At 42.2% G+C, this 19,588-nt stretch overlaps 1 protein-coding gene and 1 long non-coding RNA gene across 5 annotated transcripts in view; both read right to left on the minus strand.

Annotated features, from left to right (window-relative positions):
• Nucleotides 1-19,588, minus strand: part of akap13 (A-kinase anchoring protein 13) — an 85,764-nt gene that overhangs the window by 19,073 nt on the left and 47,103 nt on the right. For 2 of the 4 annotated variants that reach the window (XM_076155493.1, XM_076155492.1), the window contains exons 11-20: nucleotides 16,953-17,098; nucleotides 13,314-13,693; nucleotides 8,715-8,913; nucleotides 8,216-8,318; nucleotides 6,138-6,180; nucleotides 5,731-5,839; nucleotides 2,627-2,795; nucleotides 956-1,023; nucleotides 795-861; nucleotides 49-199 (exon numbers count right to left, since the gene is read on the minus strand). In XM_076155493.1, the coding sequence (XP_076011608.1) occupies nucleotides 49-199; nucleotides 795-861; nucleotides 956-1,023; nucleotides 2,627-2,795; nucleotides 5,731-5,839; nucleotides 6,138-6,180; nucleotides 8,216-8,318; nucleotides 8,715-8,913; nucleotides 13,314-13,693; nucleotides 16,953-17,098 (1,435 nt within the window). The remainder of the gene's footprint in view (nucleotides 1-48; nucleotides 200-794; nucleotides 862-955; nucleotides 1,024-2,626; nucleotides 2,796-5,730; nucleotides 5,840-6,137; nucleotides 6,181-8,215; nucleotides 8,319-8,714; nucleotides 8,914-13,313; nucleotides 13,694-16,952; nucleotides 17,099-19,588) is intronic. The other 2 variants (XM_076155495.1, XM_076155494.1) reach the window with 2 other exon arrangements.
• LOC143004533 (uncharacterized) lies at nucleotides 3,875-5,720 on the minus strand. Its single transcript, XR_012963973.1, has 2 exons — nucleotides 5,052-5,720; nucleotides 3,875-4,953 (listed from the first exon to the last, which is right to left on the minus strand). It is a non-coding gene; the product is annotated as an uncharacterized LOC143004533 (long non-coding RNA).

Genomic DNA, 19,588 nt, shown 5'->3' on the forward strand with positions numbered 1-19,588 from the left:
TAGACTGCTGGTACCACAGTGGTGGTTCGCACACAGAGACACACTCACCCAGCGATGTTGCTTATGGAGAGACTCTTGGATAGGTTGTTGCCGTGGAAAGTCATAATGTTGGTGTGTCTCCGTGATGGTGGCACCCCCAATGAAGAATGCTCATCGGGGGTCAAGATGGCTGACCAGGGGCGCTCCCTTGTCACACCAGCTTCAATTACAACACGGACAGTCATTCTGTTATTTATAACTGTTATCCACATTATAGCCAGAAAGATACAGTATAATACATCAATGCATGACTTCTATCAGGGATATATATTACCGTCACTACTGCAATAAAATCTAATACTCTCTAACTTCTGGATAACATGAATACTTCTCACTCATTCTGTCTCAGTTCTGTTGCTACCCACCCGTGTTATTGTGATATTATGTTAAAGCACAAGATTCCAATATGTCTGTGTCGAAAAAATTCATATTCTTTATAGAAGAAAATCTCTATTCTGTCTTCTATTTCAATATCCAGAGAAAATTTGCTATTCTACTGAGATGATTCAATCCTCTGACACAGTGATCAAAACAATTCTACCTTTCACATTGCAGTACGGTGTGTGTGTGTGTGTGTGTGTGTGTGTGAACCCTGATGGTGCTTCCATAAGTGTAATCAGTGACTATTATCATCCGTGCATTTCCAATGAGTAAACTAAGGTACTAAGAAAACTACGGTTGTATTTATATCAGTCTGACTAACAGCCTTTATTGAAGATCAGGTGTGAAGTTTAAAAGTTTAGTTTGACACTCACATTTGTTTCTCATTGTGACTGCAGGCATGGAGCTTAAGTCTGGTATAGCAAACTGCTGTTTCGGCAACTATCAACAGAAACACAAGCATAAGCATAAAGGGACAGTTCAAATCGATATATGCTTCAGGGCAGCGGTGGAGTAATTCTGAGGGAACTTTTACCTTCATCTTCACCTTGGCACAGACTGGCAGACTGTCCCTACAGCCCTTGTGGACGGAAGCATTACAGTCTGGGGAGGAAAAAAAGAAAGGAGAAAAAAAAAGCAGAACAGAAAGCTCAGTGAACACTATGAGAGCGGTGGTGAGGTGTTGAGGGTGGGGGAGAGAAACTCTGACGGGGTTTCATAGCCGGCCAGGAAACTCCACCAGCCCACTAATGAAAACCAGACCGGAGAGAGCATGTGATGCAATCAAGGAGTAATACGGGGAGTAGAAAAAAAAGCAATGAACCACACACACCAACACCCCCCCCCCCCCACTGAATATGCATGGGAATTTTTCAATTATATAAACATTCCCAAAACACCATTTGGGAAAAGAAGTCATCAGTCAGTCCACCCGGGGACTCACAGTTATAGTTTAATTTACTTAATAGGAGCAGCGTTACATTTCAGAATATGCTGTACCGTCACAACTGCCAGTAACACAAACAACCTTCTCTAGTGACATCAAAGTCTAGGTCATCATCAGTGCTCTGCAAATCTAACGAGATCATGTTTATATTTCATAATTACCACAAAAGTTTTACACATGAATGTTGCCAATAGAAAAAGGTGGCTCAACCAGACATGTGTTTCATAACTGAAACCCACAGCCTTCCATGCTACAACACACTTCCTCTCTTTGGTGTTACATCATCATGTTGGGCAATAAGCTGACATCAAGGCATCATCACTGTCTGTGTGAGGAGTTTAGTTTGCTATGAGACCTAAAAAGTGATTTAGATAAACCCAGTATGTCTTAGAATGAGCTGCAAAAAAACTCAGAACAAGCTCATAACTTGTTTTATTAGCTATTTTACTGTATTCTGTGGATGTCACACTAATTCCAGTTCATCTCAGACAAAGGATCACTGTATTTGTCTACTAAATGGAAACCAGCCAGACATCTGTGAGCACAACCCCCCCTGAATACACCCCCAGAAGTGTCAGCGGCTCCAACAATCCAAAACAGACTGAACTGAACACAACCAGATCTGTTTTGTCGGACTGAAGCTGGAACAGATTGTGATCATTGAGAGGGATGGCTGCGATCTGTTGCAGGGATGGTTTCTCCTTTTTTGGGGGGTGGGGGGGGGTCCGCCAAGTCTTGTGCAAGAAACTACATCCTCTTCAGCACTGCAGCCGCTTCAGTGGAAGACAACGCAGGGCTGCTTTGTTGTGTGCTTAAAAGTCTGACTGGGTTACATTATCAGCAGCCATTCAGGAGAATTTACTACTTCTCACAGATTACACTGGTTCAACACGGGAGTGAAAAATGGAATGTAGATTGGCAGGTCTTTTAATACTTAAAACATAAAATCACACTAGAAAACGACATAATATGAGTTATTAATTTTCTAAATTTCCTGCCTGCGGTCTTTGATCATGTTAAGGCAGTCATGATTATTTCATTACGGTCATGAAAGAAACACAAAGACTGGTTACGTTTGATTACTAAAACAAAATCCTTAATAATGTATCATGTACGGCCAAAAGGCTCCGACTCATTTTAGCTGCTTTACTCTTGATTTTCTGTGCAGGTGCATCAGAAATAAAATGACACATAAAAGAATATTAGAACCAAGGAAGAAAGACAGCCAGACAGAAAACAAAGGCAAAAAAAGGTGCTTACTTGTACAGTAGAAGGCCTCCTTGGTGCTGAAAGCCTTGTTGCACTGGAAGCACTGGGAGCACTGGGCTGCCTGGCCTGAGCTGACTGCTGTGAACAGATGACCGTTCACTGTCCTCTTGTCTTTCTCCTTGCTCTCTTTGTCTTTCTCCTTTTTCTCCCGTTCTTTTTCCTGCACGGGATGACAGTAACAGGCATTAAACCCATAAAAACCCATATGAATCCGGATTTTTGACAGTGGATGTTGAGTCACATGATGGAAATGTTAATGGAACGCTTGTACTGACGACTACAGATTTGGGCTAGACTCCCAGATGGATTTTTTTTTGCTTATACAGTCAACAATCACGTCTCTAAAGGGGGTCCGTGGTGGATGTGGTGGCGCTAATAGAAAATGTAGATCCTTATAACCCTGCTGAGAGACATGACGGCAAGAAGCACGACGACTGACAAACTCAGAATCAAATCGCTGACCTTTTCATAATGCGCCACATCTTTCTAATGCCTCTGCACAAGAAGAGGGAGGTCATCACACGCTGTTGTCCATCTCTACACTGTGCTGCATCACAATTCCATACAAAAAATGATGCTGAGAAGAATAGAGCTCTTATTCTGCTGGATTTACATCACAGAGTCTCCACCCAAACCCAGAGGAAATGGGAAAATGGAGTTTCCAGCTTGTTTTTAATGGCTGGCCCTGGGCCTCTTGGTTTGAGGGGACCACAAAGCTCCAGAACACTAAGGCTCATTTTATTCAGTCGCTTCGGGATGCCATGAAGCTGACTGGACCACAGCAAGCCTGCATATTTTACAGCCATTACAACAATTAGTATACGTACATGCTCACTTCCTGCAACAACAGCTGCTTTACCAGTGTCGAAACACAATCTCAAACTTCGAAAAACTGCCAGCTAAATAAAGTATCCTTGCACAGCACAAGTATCCTCCTGGCTATTAAGACTCTTGAGGGGAAACACAACACAACTTTGTGGTGAAAGAAAACAGAAAATTGTCAGAAAACCTCTTTGTATTCAGAGGTCAGAGTAACAGAAGCTGGGGAGAAATAATCAATTTGACATTCTAATTCGGAGATTTAAATAAAACAGCAGCACAATGAAATGGATAAGGCAATGACTTCACCACTGACAGCTGTAAACAACACTAAAGGGAACAATAGTCACTTTTAGCACGGTATAATGGAAATGTCTTTCACCACCATTTGAACCGAAGACCAGAAGCGTTGTTTGCCTACCTCTAGCCAGCCTTTCCATCTCAGTGAGAGGCCGTGGCTCCCTATAATTCTCCTGTACAACATCACTGGCTGAGTGGCTGAGTTGCTGTAACTACCAGCACTGAGGCTTCATCAGGGAAACTGCAATGAGGAAGTAAGTGGCGTGCTATTTCAGCAATGACCCCCAGGTCTGGTACATTCAGTATGACAAAACTACACCAATTAGACTTTCTTACTCTGCTGTAGTGATTAGTATGTCTATGTCTAGTACAAGTTTGTCCCTGAGGTGGCCATTTTGTATTTTACTGTATACATTTGTCAACTATTAATACATCCAGTGATGCTGATAAGGGACTATTGCATCAGAAATGCACCCAATCACATTTGTGCTTTGTCAGTTGTCTTGGAGACTCCGAGATTGTGGTGGATTTTTTTCTATATTTTTCTTTCACATTTGAGTGACAGTTGAAAATTCTGTCACTTTAGAAAGCACAGCCAAAAGTAAAGCCCTGACAGAGGTTCAAGAGGAAATACATGAACCTCAGCCAGCACTGACTTCCTGTTTCGCTTCCTGTTAACCTCTCAGTGTCTTTCTCCATGGGGCTTAGTGCAGTTACAGTAAATACACGGAACTTTAAATAGTAACAAAGCATTGCAATTTCCCAACAGGAACATGTATCACCACAAAATGCTGATCTAAATGTTGACAGCTGTATTGTAGGTTTTGCATTGGATGGAATCACTTAGTCGCACTTCAATTTGAGACAGGCACAAGACTTTTGAAAGATGTTTCCTCAGTTTTGTGTGGCGACAGACTAAACACCAGACTGTTGTTGCTTCCAAAACCAAACCCCTTAAGAAACGAGCTGAAGATGTCAGGTATTCACACAACTGAGGTGGAGCTGTTCAGTAGCAGAGTGAAGCTGAAAACCAGCCGGAAGTTCTGTCATCCTGTGGGGTGCAGTGTCTCTATCTGTGTGGTGGCCGCAGGCACATTGTAATGAGTAATTAGTACTCAGATCTATTTATCTCCTCTGCAGTAATGTCGGTGCTGTCAAACTGTTTTGGATGATGCAGCAAATACTTTTGGTGACTGAAACTGCGTGTGGTATGATTAAAAAAACATCAGCATAAACATTACAAACAGCTGTTTGTGTCTTTCTGGGACCACCTGTTAAGTGGTGTTGCGGATGAAACTTGAACACTTGAAATCAATCATTACATTGTGTCCTGAATAGGAAATGTGAGGGTTACAGCGCCATCTCTAGGCACCATCAGAACGCCGCAAAAAATGATTTTGGAGTTTTCCTGAGATTTCAGACAGTGGATTTACAGCAGCAGTGGATGAAAAAATGAAGATGATTCGTGGTGTCTTTATAAGCAAACACCACCATAATAATAATCAGCTTCATAACAAAACTTTCCGCACTTTGTGTTTAGAGTTTTCAGTTGTTGCAGGGCTGCTGCTGCTGCGACTTAACTGCCCCCACAGCTTTTGTAGGCGTGTTGTTACTTGCCTGTTCGAGTGCACAATAATCGCTTAAGATGAACACAGGATACATGTGGCCAGGTTGCAGAGATCATGCATACACACAGGCAGGCGCGGTATAATCCTGACCTTGGACAACAGATATAACTAAATAACAGAATATGGATGTTTGAAGAGGGATGTTTCAGCAAAAATTCTTTCAATGCTTGACAACATGCATCTCATTTCTGCAGGAAGGACACTTATTATTTCCACTTTTAATCAAATCTAAAACATTAAAAAAATAAAAATGAATACAGAAAGGTTGTTAAGTTCATTTTTCTACTTAGCTGAATTCTTTCACCACTAATTCATTGAAGAGAAATACAAAACTCCACGTTCCCTCACCCTCTTCTTGTACATCTTGTTCTTGAGGTAGCTGAAGGTGCGGCTGACTTTCGTTACGTTCTTTCCCTCAGTATCACTCCGCAGAGGGCCAGGCTCTTCCTCTGATATGCTGGAACACACACACACACACACACGCACACCTTTAAAATAACATAAATAAAAATATGCTGCTACCTCAGACATGATGAAATATTTCACAGTGCAACCAAAAAAACCAACAAGGGTTTCATGTTTCCACCAGAGAATCTCTCAAAATATGTCAATAGCACCACAAAGGGCCTTGTTGCAGTACAGCATTAAAGAACAATTTTTCGGGTAATATTTGGGTCAGGAATCCTTTTCGTTAAGTATGCAGCGTTCATATGAATCACACCATGGAGTACAGCAGCAGATCCAGTAGTACTGACCTGTATGCTAGAGATCCAGAGGCACTGGAAAATGACCTCATGCCTGAAACGAAACAACAGAGGAAGTAAGCAGCAGAACAAAACTTCAGCATCAGTTCTCTGGTGATTTTTTTGTCCTATTTACTATCTTTATCACTCCAGGGAAAATTTCCCTTTCTTTGCAATACTTTGGGTGCTGAGAACCTTGGCGTGGGCGATGAGCTGTCCACTTGGACATCCTGCCGCAAGTTAATGACCTAACTGACATAAGTCCACTCTTTGCCACGAGAACCAGGGCAGAGCAACTGAATGAGCCGCGCTCTCCTCTGCTTCGACAATTATCTTTAATGCTGATGAGCAGTGTTTGACCTTTAGTGACTCCAGTGGAGCTGCGAGGAGCAAAGTAACAGGCTCTCAGTGGGAATGTGTGAAATCTTTAAGAAAATGATTGCCGTTGATCAAATGGCCACAAGCTGAAGCCAAAGCTTAAGACCTTATGGTCTCAATACACACATTCTAAAGGGTTTCTTGGTGGTTATATAGCAGGCATAATTGATAGATTGATGATTAGGCAATCTCGAGTGTCCAGATCCCATCAGGTTTCACTTGCTCTTGTTTTCCATCTCTGACTCACTCAAACATCTCAAGTGATCAAAGCTGGTAACTCCAGCAACGACTCCATGTACCATGCAGTTCTTGTGCAGAAAATCACATGAGCCATTAGTTGTCTCCTAGTTGAATTTTAACTCTGTAATCATACAATATCAGCTTTTTCAAAAGTCGATAATTGTGTATGAGAAGACACAAGAGATACATTACATGCACTGAATTCCAAATAGGTAATCATTTGGCCTCTGTTGAGCATTTACATGCAGGATTCCAGGGAAAAAACCTGCTTCCTTTTTAAATTTATAGCAAGTATTCAGAAATATGCAAAGTGTGACCTTCCTACTCTGCATCACAAAAGTCAAACTCGAAACAGGATAATGAGGGCAAAGTTTTGTCCTGCCTGTGTGGATGGCAGCAAAGCAAAAGAGACAGAGAAAGCATATATGCAGCTATCGCACAGACAAGAACGGGGAAGGAATAACTCTAGCGTCTTTGATTACAGACGACAGGCTTGTGTTTATATTTGGGGACGGACCGGCGTCTGCAGCTCATACGCACGGGATGTTTGTCTGTTTGTCAGCACACAGCCTGCTATCTACAGGAGATAAAGGGTTGAGGTGAATGCTTCAACACTGTCCACTCAGCTTTTAGCTTTTTCTAGTCACAGTCACACTAAAAAGGAATTCTAGTCACTCATTTGCAGAAGTTCATGAATGGTTTGCTACTGCTGAATCAGGTATATATCCCTTTACTGCAAGGCATCAGTGACATTCACATACTTTTGACGGCTATGTACACAAATATATATAAAGTGAGACATCTAGTTCATGAATCGATAAGTCTGATTGTTCCCCTTCATCAGAACACTGAGTTTCCTGGCTGCACTGCATTAGACACTAAGTAAACCGTAACCATGGGAACTGTATTATTTTCATGTGGACGAAGTTATTGTGTACAGTATGGTGAGTGGTCAATGATGCCATGGACTCTGAGTTCAGGTACCTTGCAGAGCAAAACCAGATTCTAGACTCTAATCTCTACAGTGTAGACACTACACTATCGCTGCTGCAGTACTTACTGAAGTCATCTTCATCACCACTTGATGAAGAGTCACCATAAATGAACTGAAACTTAGAATTGGTGAGGATGGGGAAAAGATTGAAAGAGAAGGCTATTCGCCTCTTGTGTTGTAGGCGTCCCATCGCTGGGGGTGCAGGGAAGAAAGAACCACAGCAGGGACTGAATACATGTTACATAAAACTGAATGTTTGAATAATAGTGAGGATGCAGGGGGAGAAGTAGTGAGTTCAAGGAGGAACCTTAGTGTTTAAATAAAACATATAACACTTTACTACTGTATTTCTAATAACCAGCATTAATGCAGGATAAGAGGGCATATATCTATCGATGGATATTAGACCACATAGAGGTTAAAGAAGCTTAATAATGTGATAAGAGATGAACGTCCATTATCAGGACTTGTCACTCACCATCGATGTCTCTCTGGCTGATGGCCAGCATGGATACCGACTTGGTGAGTGGGAGGGTCAAGGGAGGACAGCTGTGTCGCAGAGGACGATACCGCCTTGATTTCTAGAGTAGCAGACACATGCCAGAGTCACACACCAGCAGTTAACAACATACTTAGCATTTCAACATAAGACACTGACGCAGATGGAAATAGCGCAGAACAAAATCTCAGCAACTGATAAATAGAAAACCAGAATCCAACAAATGGAAATTACACAAATGATTTGACAGCTTGTGTTCAGTTTGTTTAGAAGTCAAAGACAGTGGAGTGAAGCTGCTGCCAGAAGAAAATGATGTTTATTAAACCTTTACTCATACCTAAACTGGCAAGTCTCGAAAATTCCCCTGAATGTTAATAATTCTTGTCTATCCATGACCTTTACAAATCTGTTTTTCGCTCAAGTGCAGTTGGGTGAGGATTTGGATGCACAGCATGAGGATGAGACCTTAAGGACATACTTGATATGTATCATAGCTGACCTGGTCCTCCAGTCCACCACGCTCCCCAACCTCCTCCTGCTCCTCTGTAAGGGAGACCAAGGAGCCCCTTTCCTCGCCCTCTGGGGGCAGCCTGGGGGCCGCAAGGATGTGCGACCCTCCCTGGGAGGTGGGGCACCCCAGCTCCTCCTCGACCCCACTGAGCCCCTCCAGGCTGTAGCTGTATGGACAAACAGAAGGCAGTGTCTGTCAGGAGGGAAGACTGACAGAAATGTTCACAGAGACATACACACTCGCACAAAGACAGGCATTTTAAATCTCTCTCTGTAGCCTTCATTATGCCCTTCTGGATATGCACAGTGACTGTTGCTATAAGAGGAACACATGAACAAACATACTCAAACACACATACTCAAACACACATACTCAAACACACATACTCAAACACACATACTCAAACACACATACTCAAACACACACACAAACACACACAGCTGGTCTTCCACAGTGTTTAGCCATCTGAGTTATCACTTGGTCCTGCAACAGATTTACAGCCAGAGCAGCAGCAAATGACTCCCAACATCAGCATCAGCATAAGCATAGAGAGCTGTGCCGCCTTGATTTACAAACCCAATTACATCGATCTATGACTGAAAATAAGAGGCCTTGAAAAATCCAATACAATGATTATGGAGAAGAAAACTACGGCTACATTTCAGAGTGAGCTATGCTGTGTGGCTGCAGCTGTATGGCTTTAGGACAGACTCACTGATACTTAAAGTTCCTGCAGTAAATCTCTCTTATCTGCAGCCTTTGGCTTTGTCATGGCATTCCATTATCCACCAAATCATCAGTCCAACACTTTCAAAGATCACTAACCTAAACTGAACCAAGAGAATAACGGCGCGGTGATCATCAGTGACCAGCATAAAGCAGCACTCACCTATCCTCTGGGCTGTGGACGTGGATGACTATATCTGTCATATTAATGCCTGAGAAAAGCTGCCTGTCACTTCTACAACATATTTGGCTACGCAGAGAGAAAAGTCCTGGACACCCGTAGCTGCTGTGAGCAACTGCGGAAGGGCAATACTCACATGACACAGGCGCATTCCCTTACAAAAACAACAAATGCAAACCATGGAGCATGTAAATGATGATGCCTTATTCAAAGCGGATGCCTGCCTGTGAACTTAGCAAGGAGAAAAACATTGCACTCTCTACCTGAGGGAACAAATAACAATGCCAGGACGTGATTGTGGGGGACATCAGCTCATACTGGCAGGGTGGCAGGGGGCAGAAAAGAGATTGAAGGGGCATGGTGGAGATTTGGAGGATGAAAAGACGGACAGTAAAGAATAGTAATACTTAGACGAGGGTAGGGGTGGAGTTTCAAACATAGGAGTCACGTGACGACATGTTTTGGATCTAACAAATCACTGTAGCAGCTCCTTTCATTTACATGGGAAGCAGGTAAGTGTCAGGTGTCGCCTCAATGGCCATCAAAAGCCATGAGTAACTCTACCACTGACTCCAAGGAAAGTGAATCTTAGGCAACTGGATTTGCTAGTAAAGGCTTGACTGATTCTAAAGAAGGCAAAAACCAACTACTGAAAGAAAGAGTGAGAGAGGTTCACTTAACAATTGATGCATTGAACAAGAAAGCAGACGACTTACTCCAGGACCTGAAGTCACACCTGCTCAGTGAAGGTTTGAAGGAGGTCACTGATCTCACCAACAAGGTCCAACATCAAGCTTCTACTAACAAGTCCAGTTGCCTAATATTAACTATCCTTGGATACCATGACATGGATGACAGAGACCCTTCACAGACTGACTCATTCACTCCAAAGCCCATGAGGGTGACGAGACAAATCCACATAATTGACACCATCTGGATGACGGCTATGACAAAATCACTGTTTATATTATCATGTTTGCTCACATGTTTGCGTCTTGTTTGCCATGTCTTCCATCAGACGACCACCATCAAATTTGATGATTTTCAGGTGATTGACGTCCAGACTGGGTCACTAATGTTTTCTTTGCAAGTTGCAGCATTCTAGAGGCATTTGCTGTTCACTTACCAGATCTGTAGGCCTTTCAATGGACCTCTGTACAACCCTGTGCTATTGCTCAAAGAGTGTATATAGTAATGCCCCTTTGAACACCTTTAAACCCTTTCTAAAACCCTTTAGGAAACGGTACAAATATTTGAATCAATCAAACTTAATGTAGAGAAGCTTTTCAAGGCTTTTCCATAGGGGTCCATTGAAAGGCCTACACACATGGCAAGGGGAAAAAACATCAATTAAATCATGACATTCCCTAAAGTCGCATGTCAGTGACGCCGTAACTAGTTGCAAGTTTCTAGTCTCAGACATTATTACCAGGTAGAAATGGCAAGGTTTTAATAGCAGTTTCCCATTTCCAGAATGCTCACTCATCACTTACTGACTCACCTCTTAAACAAGATATATATCATGAAAGAGACAGAGCCTTACGAAATCAAACTGATCGATGATCTATTGCAGAAAAACCAACAAAACATTCGGCATCAACACAGGGTAGTTAAATTAATCAAAAGAGAAAAACTTGTCAAGAATCCAAGACACAACAGTCCTACAAAGATCCCAATCCTAATCCTAATGAGTGTCCAAGGGAAACAAAATCTCATTTCTATACCAATGACACGCAGGTGTGGCTTCATCAGATGCTTTGCTGCCTCACCTCAACAGCTGTCTGAGGGATATACAGGATAGAACACAACATCCTCAGCTCCACTGCAACAAATATGATGCCATTGTAATTCGGAACCCCCTGAGGTCTGACACACGCAAACACAACTTTTTAGACAAAAACAACTTCTTTCTTTCGATTTCATCTCATCTGTATGCAACACTACACAAAACCAAAAAGTCTGACTTACCAACCAGTAAACAGTACAAAATTCTCTTTGCTTGTGGCTGTCTTAACCATCCTATTATCAAAGTATTTATCGCGCAGTCCTACGGGTAAGAAGAGTGAAATTTTCCAAAACAGTTCTTTGCAGAAATGGAGCACATTGCAGCAAGTCAATCCATCTTCCATAAATTGATATGATTTATTATATTATTATATTATTATACTGTCTCTGCTGAAAGGTCAACTTCATACCCACGACGGAGGAGAAAACGGAAGGTGATGGATGAAACTGAGACAATAAGTGGCACACAATGAGACAGACCGCTGGGATATGAAGCGGTAGGACTACACCAATGAGAATGGCAGGACAAATGATGGTACATAATGATGCGGTAGTTTGGATATTTGTGTGTAAATATCAGCACATACTACTGTTGTTACATCTAGTTGGGTAAAAGCGGAAACGTCTGACACCAGAGAGTGAAGTTTGACTTTACAGAAGTCACTATGATAACATGCACACTACACTTTGTTTACCTGTCTGTGAGATAAAAATGTGAGTAAGTCTTATATTGTAGATATAATCAAAGTGTGAGTATGCAGGGTGAGGAAAACAAAACTTGTGAAGTGTGAATATTTGGAAATATGCTTATGTATATGTAATCATTACAAATATATCTCTAGAAAACCATAATCAAACACAGTATGTTCAGATATTGTGTCAATATGCTGATAAAGTCATAAAGAGGTTAGGTGTTTCCACCTTAATGTATTTTGAAATGAGATTAAATACGTTCTTGAAAAATACAATAGGTGGACATAACTTATATTTTACATACGAAGATAAAACTCAAGAAATTATGCTACAACATCAAAAGGCACCTGAGAATCCATTTTCCAGTAGTACAGAGAGGAGGAGACATTATACACATTGTAATTGCTTTGTATAGATCATGTTCTGTGTTGCTGTTGTGCCCTGGGTGCCTCATGTTTATCAGTTTAAAGAATCTCATCAGAAAATGACCCTTCTTCCTGCCTTTAGGTCTGTGGTAAACAAAGACAACGGATGAGAATGTGGTAGTAATAGCTCTCCTTGGCCACCTTGAATCTAAGAGTTTTATGAAAAGATAACGTCATAAACAAAATACCATAAACACAGCAGCTGATAAATGCCCCAGGCACTTGTTTTTTCTGTTTTCACTCTAGTACTAAATTGCATTTGTTGTTCTTCATGGCTGGTAATTCTTCAGTGCATGCCTATGTGTGCAATTCAATGTCATGCGTTTGTGTGTACACATCTCGTACGTGTGTGTGTGGGTGGGTGGGTGTGTGTCAATGCTGGCAGCCTCCTACCCACACTAGACAAATGACAACACAGCTGCTCGCAGCAGGAGGAGGAAACACTCAACATGGCACAGAGGGAGCGTGCGTCAACAAGTTCTAATCGACCGACATCTGCAGACATCAGGTCTGACTAACACCATCAGCTAATGTGAGCAAGAGTGGGATCCTATCTCACATTCATTGGTCCAATGGAATAAATAAATGAAATTGTTATGAATGTTGCAGCGGATGATTGCAGAAGACGGGCCACAGTGTATCTATCCAACTTCATGTGCAGCAGAACTTTACTGTGATTTTCCATCAGAAAGCCTTAGTGAGATGCAATGTAGCAACTTCCTAAATTGAATGAATGTAATCTCTTTCACATCTCACCTCCTCTGGTTCATTTCTGCGTCTGCTCCGTTGTTCTTTCTCGGTTCCCAGCTGTGCCGGCGAAGTGGAGACAGGGAGCGAACACTATGCCGGAGGCAAGGCCGTCGAGGCACCTCTGTCACTCTGTCTTTGGCCTCTTCTTCCGCTTCTCTTGCTCCTGCTCCTGCTCCTGCTTCTCCACCGCCACCGCTGCTGGCACTGCCCGGTCCTGCAGTGATTGTAGTCCCAGTCTGTATGCCCTCCTCTGGGCCCCAGCTGCAGCGCAGACCCTGGCTGCCCTCAGAACTGTCGGATGGACCAACACTGGTGGCGTCGTCTGTGGAGGAACAGGAGACAGAAACCTCGCTGGTGCTGTCTCCTCCCGTCACCGCTTCATCGTTCTGCAGATATATAGAAATTACATAGCTTCATGCAGTGCTTGCTTCTGACTTAATAAAAGAAAACACCAATATGAATTGAGTTAAAAATGCTGATGCATACTTATAAGAATTACTGGACCCAACAGCACTGCCAGAGCATGATGAGACATTGACTAATTCATTATTTCAAAGATTAGGTGTCCGAGAATATAGGAGTGTTTATTTTCACGTCTCAGTTAATGAAGCAGTGCCAATAATATAATTCAATTATTATATACAGTATAATATAATTATTTTATCAAATTACATAATAAACACATTAGTCACAGGAAAATGCAATTTGTCATTCCAGCTACAGTCACAGGTAAGTCATAATAAACCAACCAATCTGAACAATTGTACTAGAAGAGAAGAGAAGAGAAGAGAAGAGAAGAGAAGAGAAGAGAAGAGAAGAGAAGAGAAGAGAAGAGAAGAGAAGAGAAGAGTCCAAATAATGGTTAATTAACAAGACTATCGCCAACGTCAGGTTGGTGCTAACTTGTCATTCTGATCACACCATCTCTTTTTTTTCTATTTTTTCACTGAAGCATGAGACGAATTAAGAGAATGCTGACAGAGCTACTTAACCCACAGGAATGGCATAATGGAGACCAAATGGCTTCAAGATAATGAGCGAGGGTCACTTTGTTTTTTTCATTGTCAGTGTGTCTACACACATGAAAACAACCTTTTTTTCCCCAGAAAGGGTTTGATATTATGTGTTTGATGATGTGATCGGACGGTCTCATACACGTGTCCATTAACAACATGTGCATCTCTGAAGTGAAACGCTGCTGTACATTGATTATATTTGATGAATAATATGAATCTGATTCTCATGAACCATATATTAACAGTGTGTGTGTGTGTGTGTGTGTGTGTGTGTGTGTGTGTGTGTGTGTGTGTGTGTGTGTCAGAGCATGTCGTTATGCTTCACTGTGAATGGCACAGAAGACAACAATGATCTACATTATACCAATCATATCAAGCAAGTGGACAAAAATCATCATTCACGTAAAAAACCCTTTCTAAACTACCACAGTATATAGCTTAACTACTATATAGTTTAACTCTATAGCTATAATTACAATATAGTCCTGTGTACGGCGCTGGTAAATCCTAGGTTACAACAGAGCTTAATTTTGAGAGAGTATAATTTGGTCATACCCAGAAATGTTATTACAAAAACCTTCTACACTTTTTTACCTCATTTTTTCAATTGAAAAGTAAGTGAAACATAACTTTCAGTATTAAGTCATAACTTCGATTTTACATAAGCCCTTATCCCTAGTGAAGTACACTAAACTTATTTCAAAATGGTTCCCATGATTGTCCAGAAGTGCTGGAGTCAACCTCACCCGTGTGACTGCTGAGCAAGATAAGCGCTGAATAAGACCAAACACAATAAATAGTATTTGGCAAATGCGGCTGGTGGGAAAGGAGCTCCTGCACGCACACATGCAGGTCTCGGATCGTCCGTTTACAGCTAATTTGTAGGTGTGAGGTTTAACTGGGCCTATTGTGCAGCCAGATGCAGTGGGAGCAGAGCATAGAGCCGCCTCTGTTGGAGAGCTGGGAATGAAAGATCGGCTTTATGCTGTAGGCAGGACTTCCTCTGGGAGAGAAAGTGCACATGTATTTATGTGTGTATACATTCAGAGGAGAGTGTGATTGCTGTGTGTGTGTGTGTGTGTGTGTGTGTGTGTGTGTGTGTGTGTGTGTGTGTGTGTGTGTGTGTGGTTGTGTATGTGTGACTGTGTAACTTTAACATTGGCCCCAGGAGAAGGAAACAGCTGAGTTGTAAACTTCTTTTGATGTTTCAGGTATTTAGATGGTGTGCTTATCATGAGCCACCATGATAAGTGAGCATTTGAAGTCACTTTATAATGTTACCTCCACGTAGGAATTCAGATTTCCATCCGTGCTTGTTGGTTTTTTCGGCAGTTTGTTTGTCAGCAGATTTGCTCGAAACATTATGAGCCCATTTACATGAATCTTGCTGAACAGGTTGAGCCCGGTCGATGGAAGAACCTATTAAATTTTAGCGGTGATCCAGATCTGGATTGAGATCCAGGATTTCTTTTTCACTTACTTTAAAACTGCCAGACATCCAAAATGTTGAAAAATACAGTATATTTTTTAAAGATCTGTGAAGGGATCTGAGGAAAACAATTAGGCATACAAACCCCAGGGTGATCTCCCAATAATGTGTGATCTGGTGCAGATCTGGATAAATATGCTACGGAGGCCTAACAGACTGCAGGCCTCATTCTCATCCAGTGGTTGACTTCACTGATCAGTTCATCCTGTTGGTACAACTGTTGGTATGACCTGCTGCAGACTCCATTGCACATTTGTGTGTCCCTGTCAAAAGAACTGTGGATCTGACCCTGGCCACTGTGAACTCCCAAAATTGTGCTCTGCCCTCATTGTTTATGACAAAAGAGTACACAGGGTTCACATTACCATGTGGACGTTTCAAGAGCTCAACACACCAGCAACTGCGAAAAACAAGTATTTCAACTTTAACCAAAGGTTGCCTTGCTTCAAATAGACTTTCAAAAGCAGCAAAGCGGAGGCCACTGCTTCCACTTCCCTGACCAGCAGCGCTGTGCTGCAGGCTTAAAAACATGCTGAGTAGATGCTCGGCTCTGTAGCTTTGCCTTAGGTTACTGATGGCTAATAAGCAAACAAAGCTCTGGCAGACAAAAACTGCTAATTCATGTGGATGATGGATGATTTTGCAAGCTTGTTATAGTGCCGACATTAAGTGAGCAGAAAAAACAATGTATTGACAAAAGACGTACACTTCCTTTTATACCACTATGCTAAGGTGCAGGTTAACGCACTGGTATATGAGACATAAACATACAGCTGTAAACACAACTCAAATAGAAAACTTAAGAATAATATATATACATTTTTGTATATCTACAAATAGACATACGTACATACTAATATTGGTGTGCTTCTAGACTGGTCGAGTTGTATTTGGTTTTACCTGGTTTACATTAGTACAGAAACACATAGATGCACCTAGGAGCAAATAAGCAAAACCAAAAACTTCTGTCTCCCAGAGCATCACAGACATGTTAACAAACAAACATTCCTACATTTCTGATTCAGATTTCCCCAGTTGGTAAAGAGAATCTAACCAGCAAACATCCACGTTGTCTGAAGTGGAGTGGACCACTTTCAACACCAGTTACAGAGCAAAAAACCCACAAGCATCAGGTCCTACCTTTCCGTTGACGCCGCCATATCCTGGCTCAGCACTGAGGAAGCTTTCTGTGTCACTGCCAGAGTGTGTGTGAGCTGTGGGGTGACGAGCAGTGTCACTATGGGTGCTGTCTGGCAAACTAGACAACGCTGGAGGCAGAGGGGTTCCTGAAATGCACACAAAAACAATGAAATATGGCAGGTTTAAAACAGAGGATATGGGAATAATGTTAATTGAAGTAATAGAATATGAGCTATTAGAAAACATGAAGATACCACAAGAAAGTTTGACATCATTTACAGAAACATTTACTACTTACATGTCTAGACTACTACTATTGCTGTCTTTTAATTGTAGTGCTACTGCTAAAAAGGCTAAGTACAGATTTAGCAAGGCGGTGAGAGATGCTAAGAAACTGTACTCTGAGAAACTGAAGCAGCAGCTCGCAGCTAGTGACACTGCATCTGTGTGGAAGGGTCTCAGAGAAATCACCAACTACAAGCCTAAGCCCACTCAGTCTCTAAATGATCTGTGCCTTGCCAACAGGCTGAATGAGTTTTACTGTCGCTTTGATGGTCAAGCTGCCAGCCCTGTCACCATCCCCCTTGACACCTACAGCCATGATGACATCATCATCCCACATGACATCATCATCCCCCATGATGATGCTGCCCGCATGACATCCTCATCCCCCATGAGACTGAAGTTCGCGGACGACACCACCCTCATTATACTCATCTCTGATGGGGACAAGTCCGCCTACAGGCGGGAGATTGACCATCTGGTGAATTGGTGCAGGCAGAACAAGCTGGAGCTTAATGCTCTACAAACAAAGGAGATGGTCGTGCATTTCCGACTGAAGCCCCCCCCCGCCCCCATCATTCTGTGTGACTCCCCAGTAGACATTGTGAAGTCTTTTCGATTCCTGGGATCTATCATCTCCCAGGACCTCAAGTGGGAGCTCAACATCAGCTCCCTCACCAAAAAGGCCCAGCAGAGGATGTTCAACTATCTTTGCATAGTTGTTGTCTTGTGGTCTTGTGGTCTTGTTGTCTTATGTCTTATATGTTTTTTATCGCACCAATAACCGTTTCCAAAGCATTGCATTTCTTTTCTCTCATGTCCACATTCAGTCCTGTTAGACGTGTCTGTGTTCAACTGCAACAGCAAACAGCAGGAACTACTTTTTGTGTGTGTTTTTAAGGGCCTGAAGGGAGAACCTATGTTGAGAGGTCAGATAAACAAAGATTAAAAACAGTAAATGGAATTGAATGTGACATAGTTCTGCAATACTGTAGCTGTGTCTCATAGCATTACTCAGCCTGAGTAATAATGTTTACAGAGACTTTCTGCATGACTTTCTTTTAGCTAATATGTCAAAAGAAGCCTTTGGTTCAGTTATCAGTGGGCTGATCAGTCGTCATTACAGATGTCATCCTATACCTAAAGCATTTTACCCCAGTGTCCTTGAGCAGGACAACAATCTTATATGAATCATAGCCAACAATATCACATTTAGTGTCATGAAAAAGCCACTGTATATCAGAATTCCTGCAGGAAACCTAAGGCTGCAAACCCACAGTCGTACTTCAGTGTCCCGTTGCTCCAAACCACACAAGATATTTAATGGCAACCAATTGCAACCCACAATGAGCCACTTTGGGGTTTACACCCATCATTTAAGAAGTGCTTTTCCAAGATTCCTCACTAAGGGACAAGTAATCCACCCCAAGTCTCCTTGCAACACTGCATCCTGCATTGCTACAAGCTATTCTACATGTAAGGGCATGTACAGTTATTATCCCAGGCCAAGCTAAAAGGGGAAGATTGTACAGAGTACAGTCGGGGTTATTTTAGCCAGCGGCCAAGAACAACTGGATGAGATCATCCACCAAGTTTGCCATTTTGCATCATTTCTGATGTCTATTTCTGTCCAAAAAACGGATGTCAATCTTTATCCCATAGGAACATTTTTCGTACCTACAATCATGTGATTAGGAGGAAGTCTGCTTTGTATGTGTGTGTCTGTGTGTCTGTGTGTGTGTGTGTCTGCGCGCACATTGATTGCAGCTGAGACCATCCATAAAACATGAAGGTGTTTCAGAATACAAGCTTACAACAAAAGCAGCGGATCTCTGGCTACAGCATGGGGCAGACAGGGATTTATCAGGTTTGTAGCTACATGGACGGAAAATACTGCTTCACTTTAAGGCCATTTGGGGGGAGGGGGAAGGAAAAGGCTACAGTGGAACAGGTCAGACCCATCATTACGTAGTAGCGTAGCATGCTGCACTACAATAACTAGCGAGTAAATGGAGGATGGAATCACAGGTGTCTGGGAACTACTGGTCACACATGCACACACAAGCACACACACACACAGACACACACACAATCTTCCAAACTCTCAAGCATTAAGAACTGAGTGACTGACTAAAATACTGCTAAGCTAAAGACGCCAGGATGGATCAAGGGTCTGGATTTGCCTCAACAACAACTTCACGTCAATACAACACACACACACGACACAAAACATACGATAAAAATCTCTTGTAGCTCTTTATCAACTGAGTAGCCATGATTCTGCAGCTTTCCGATTCAAATGTTGAGCAACAGGTTTCATTAATTACCATGTCCTTAACCCATGAGGATGGTCT

This window comes from Genypterus blacodes, unplaced genomic scaffold (assembly GCF_046128005.1).
Source record: "Genypterus blacodes isolate CSIRO-AG114 ecotype Tasmania unplaced genomic scaffold, CSIRO-AGI_Gbla_v1 ptg000067l_1, whole genome shotgun sequence".
Taxonomy (NCBI): Eukaryota; Metazoa; Chordata; class Actinopteri; order Ophidiiformes; family Ophidiidae; genus Genypterus; species Genypterus blacodes.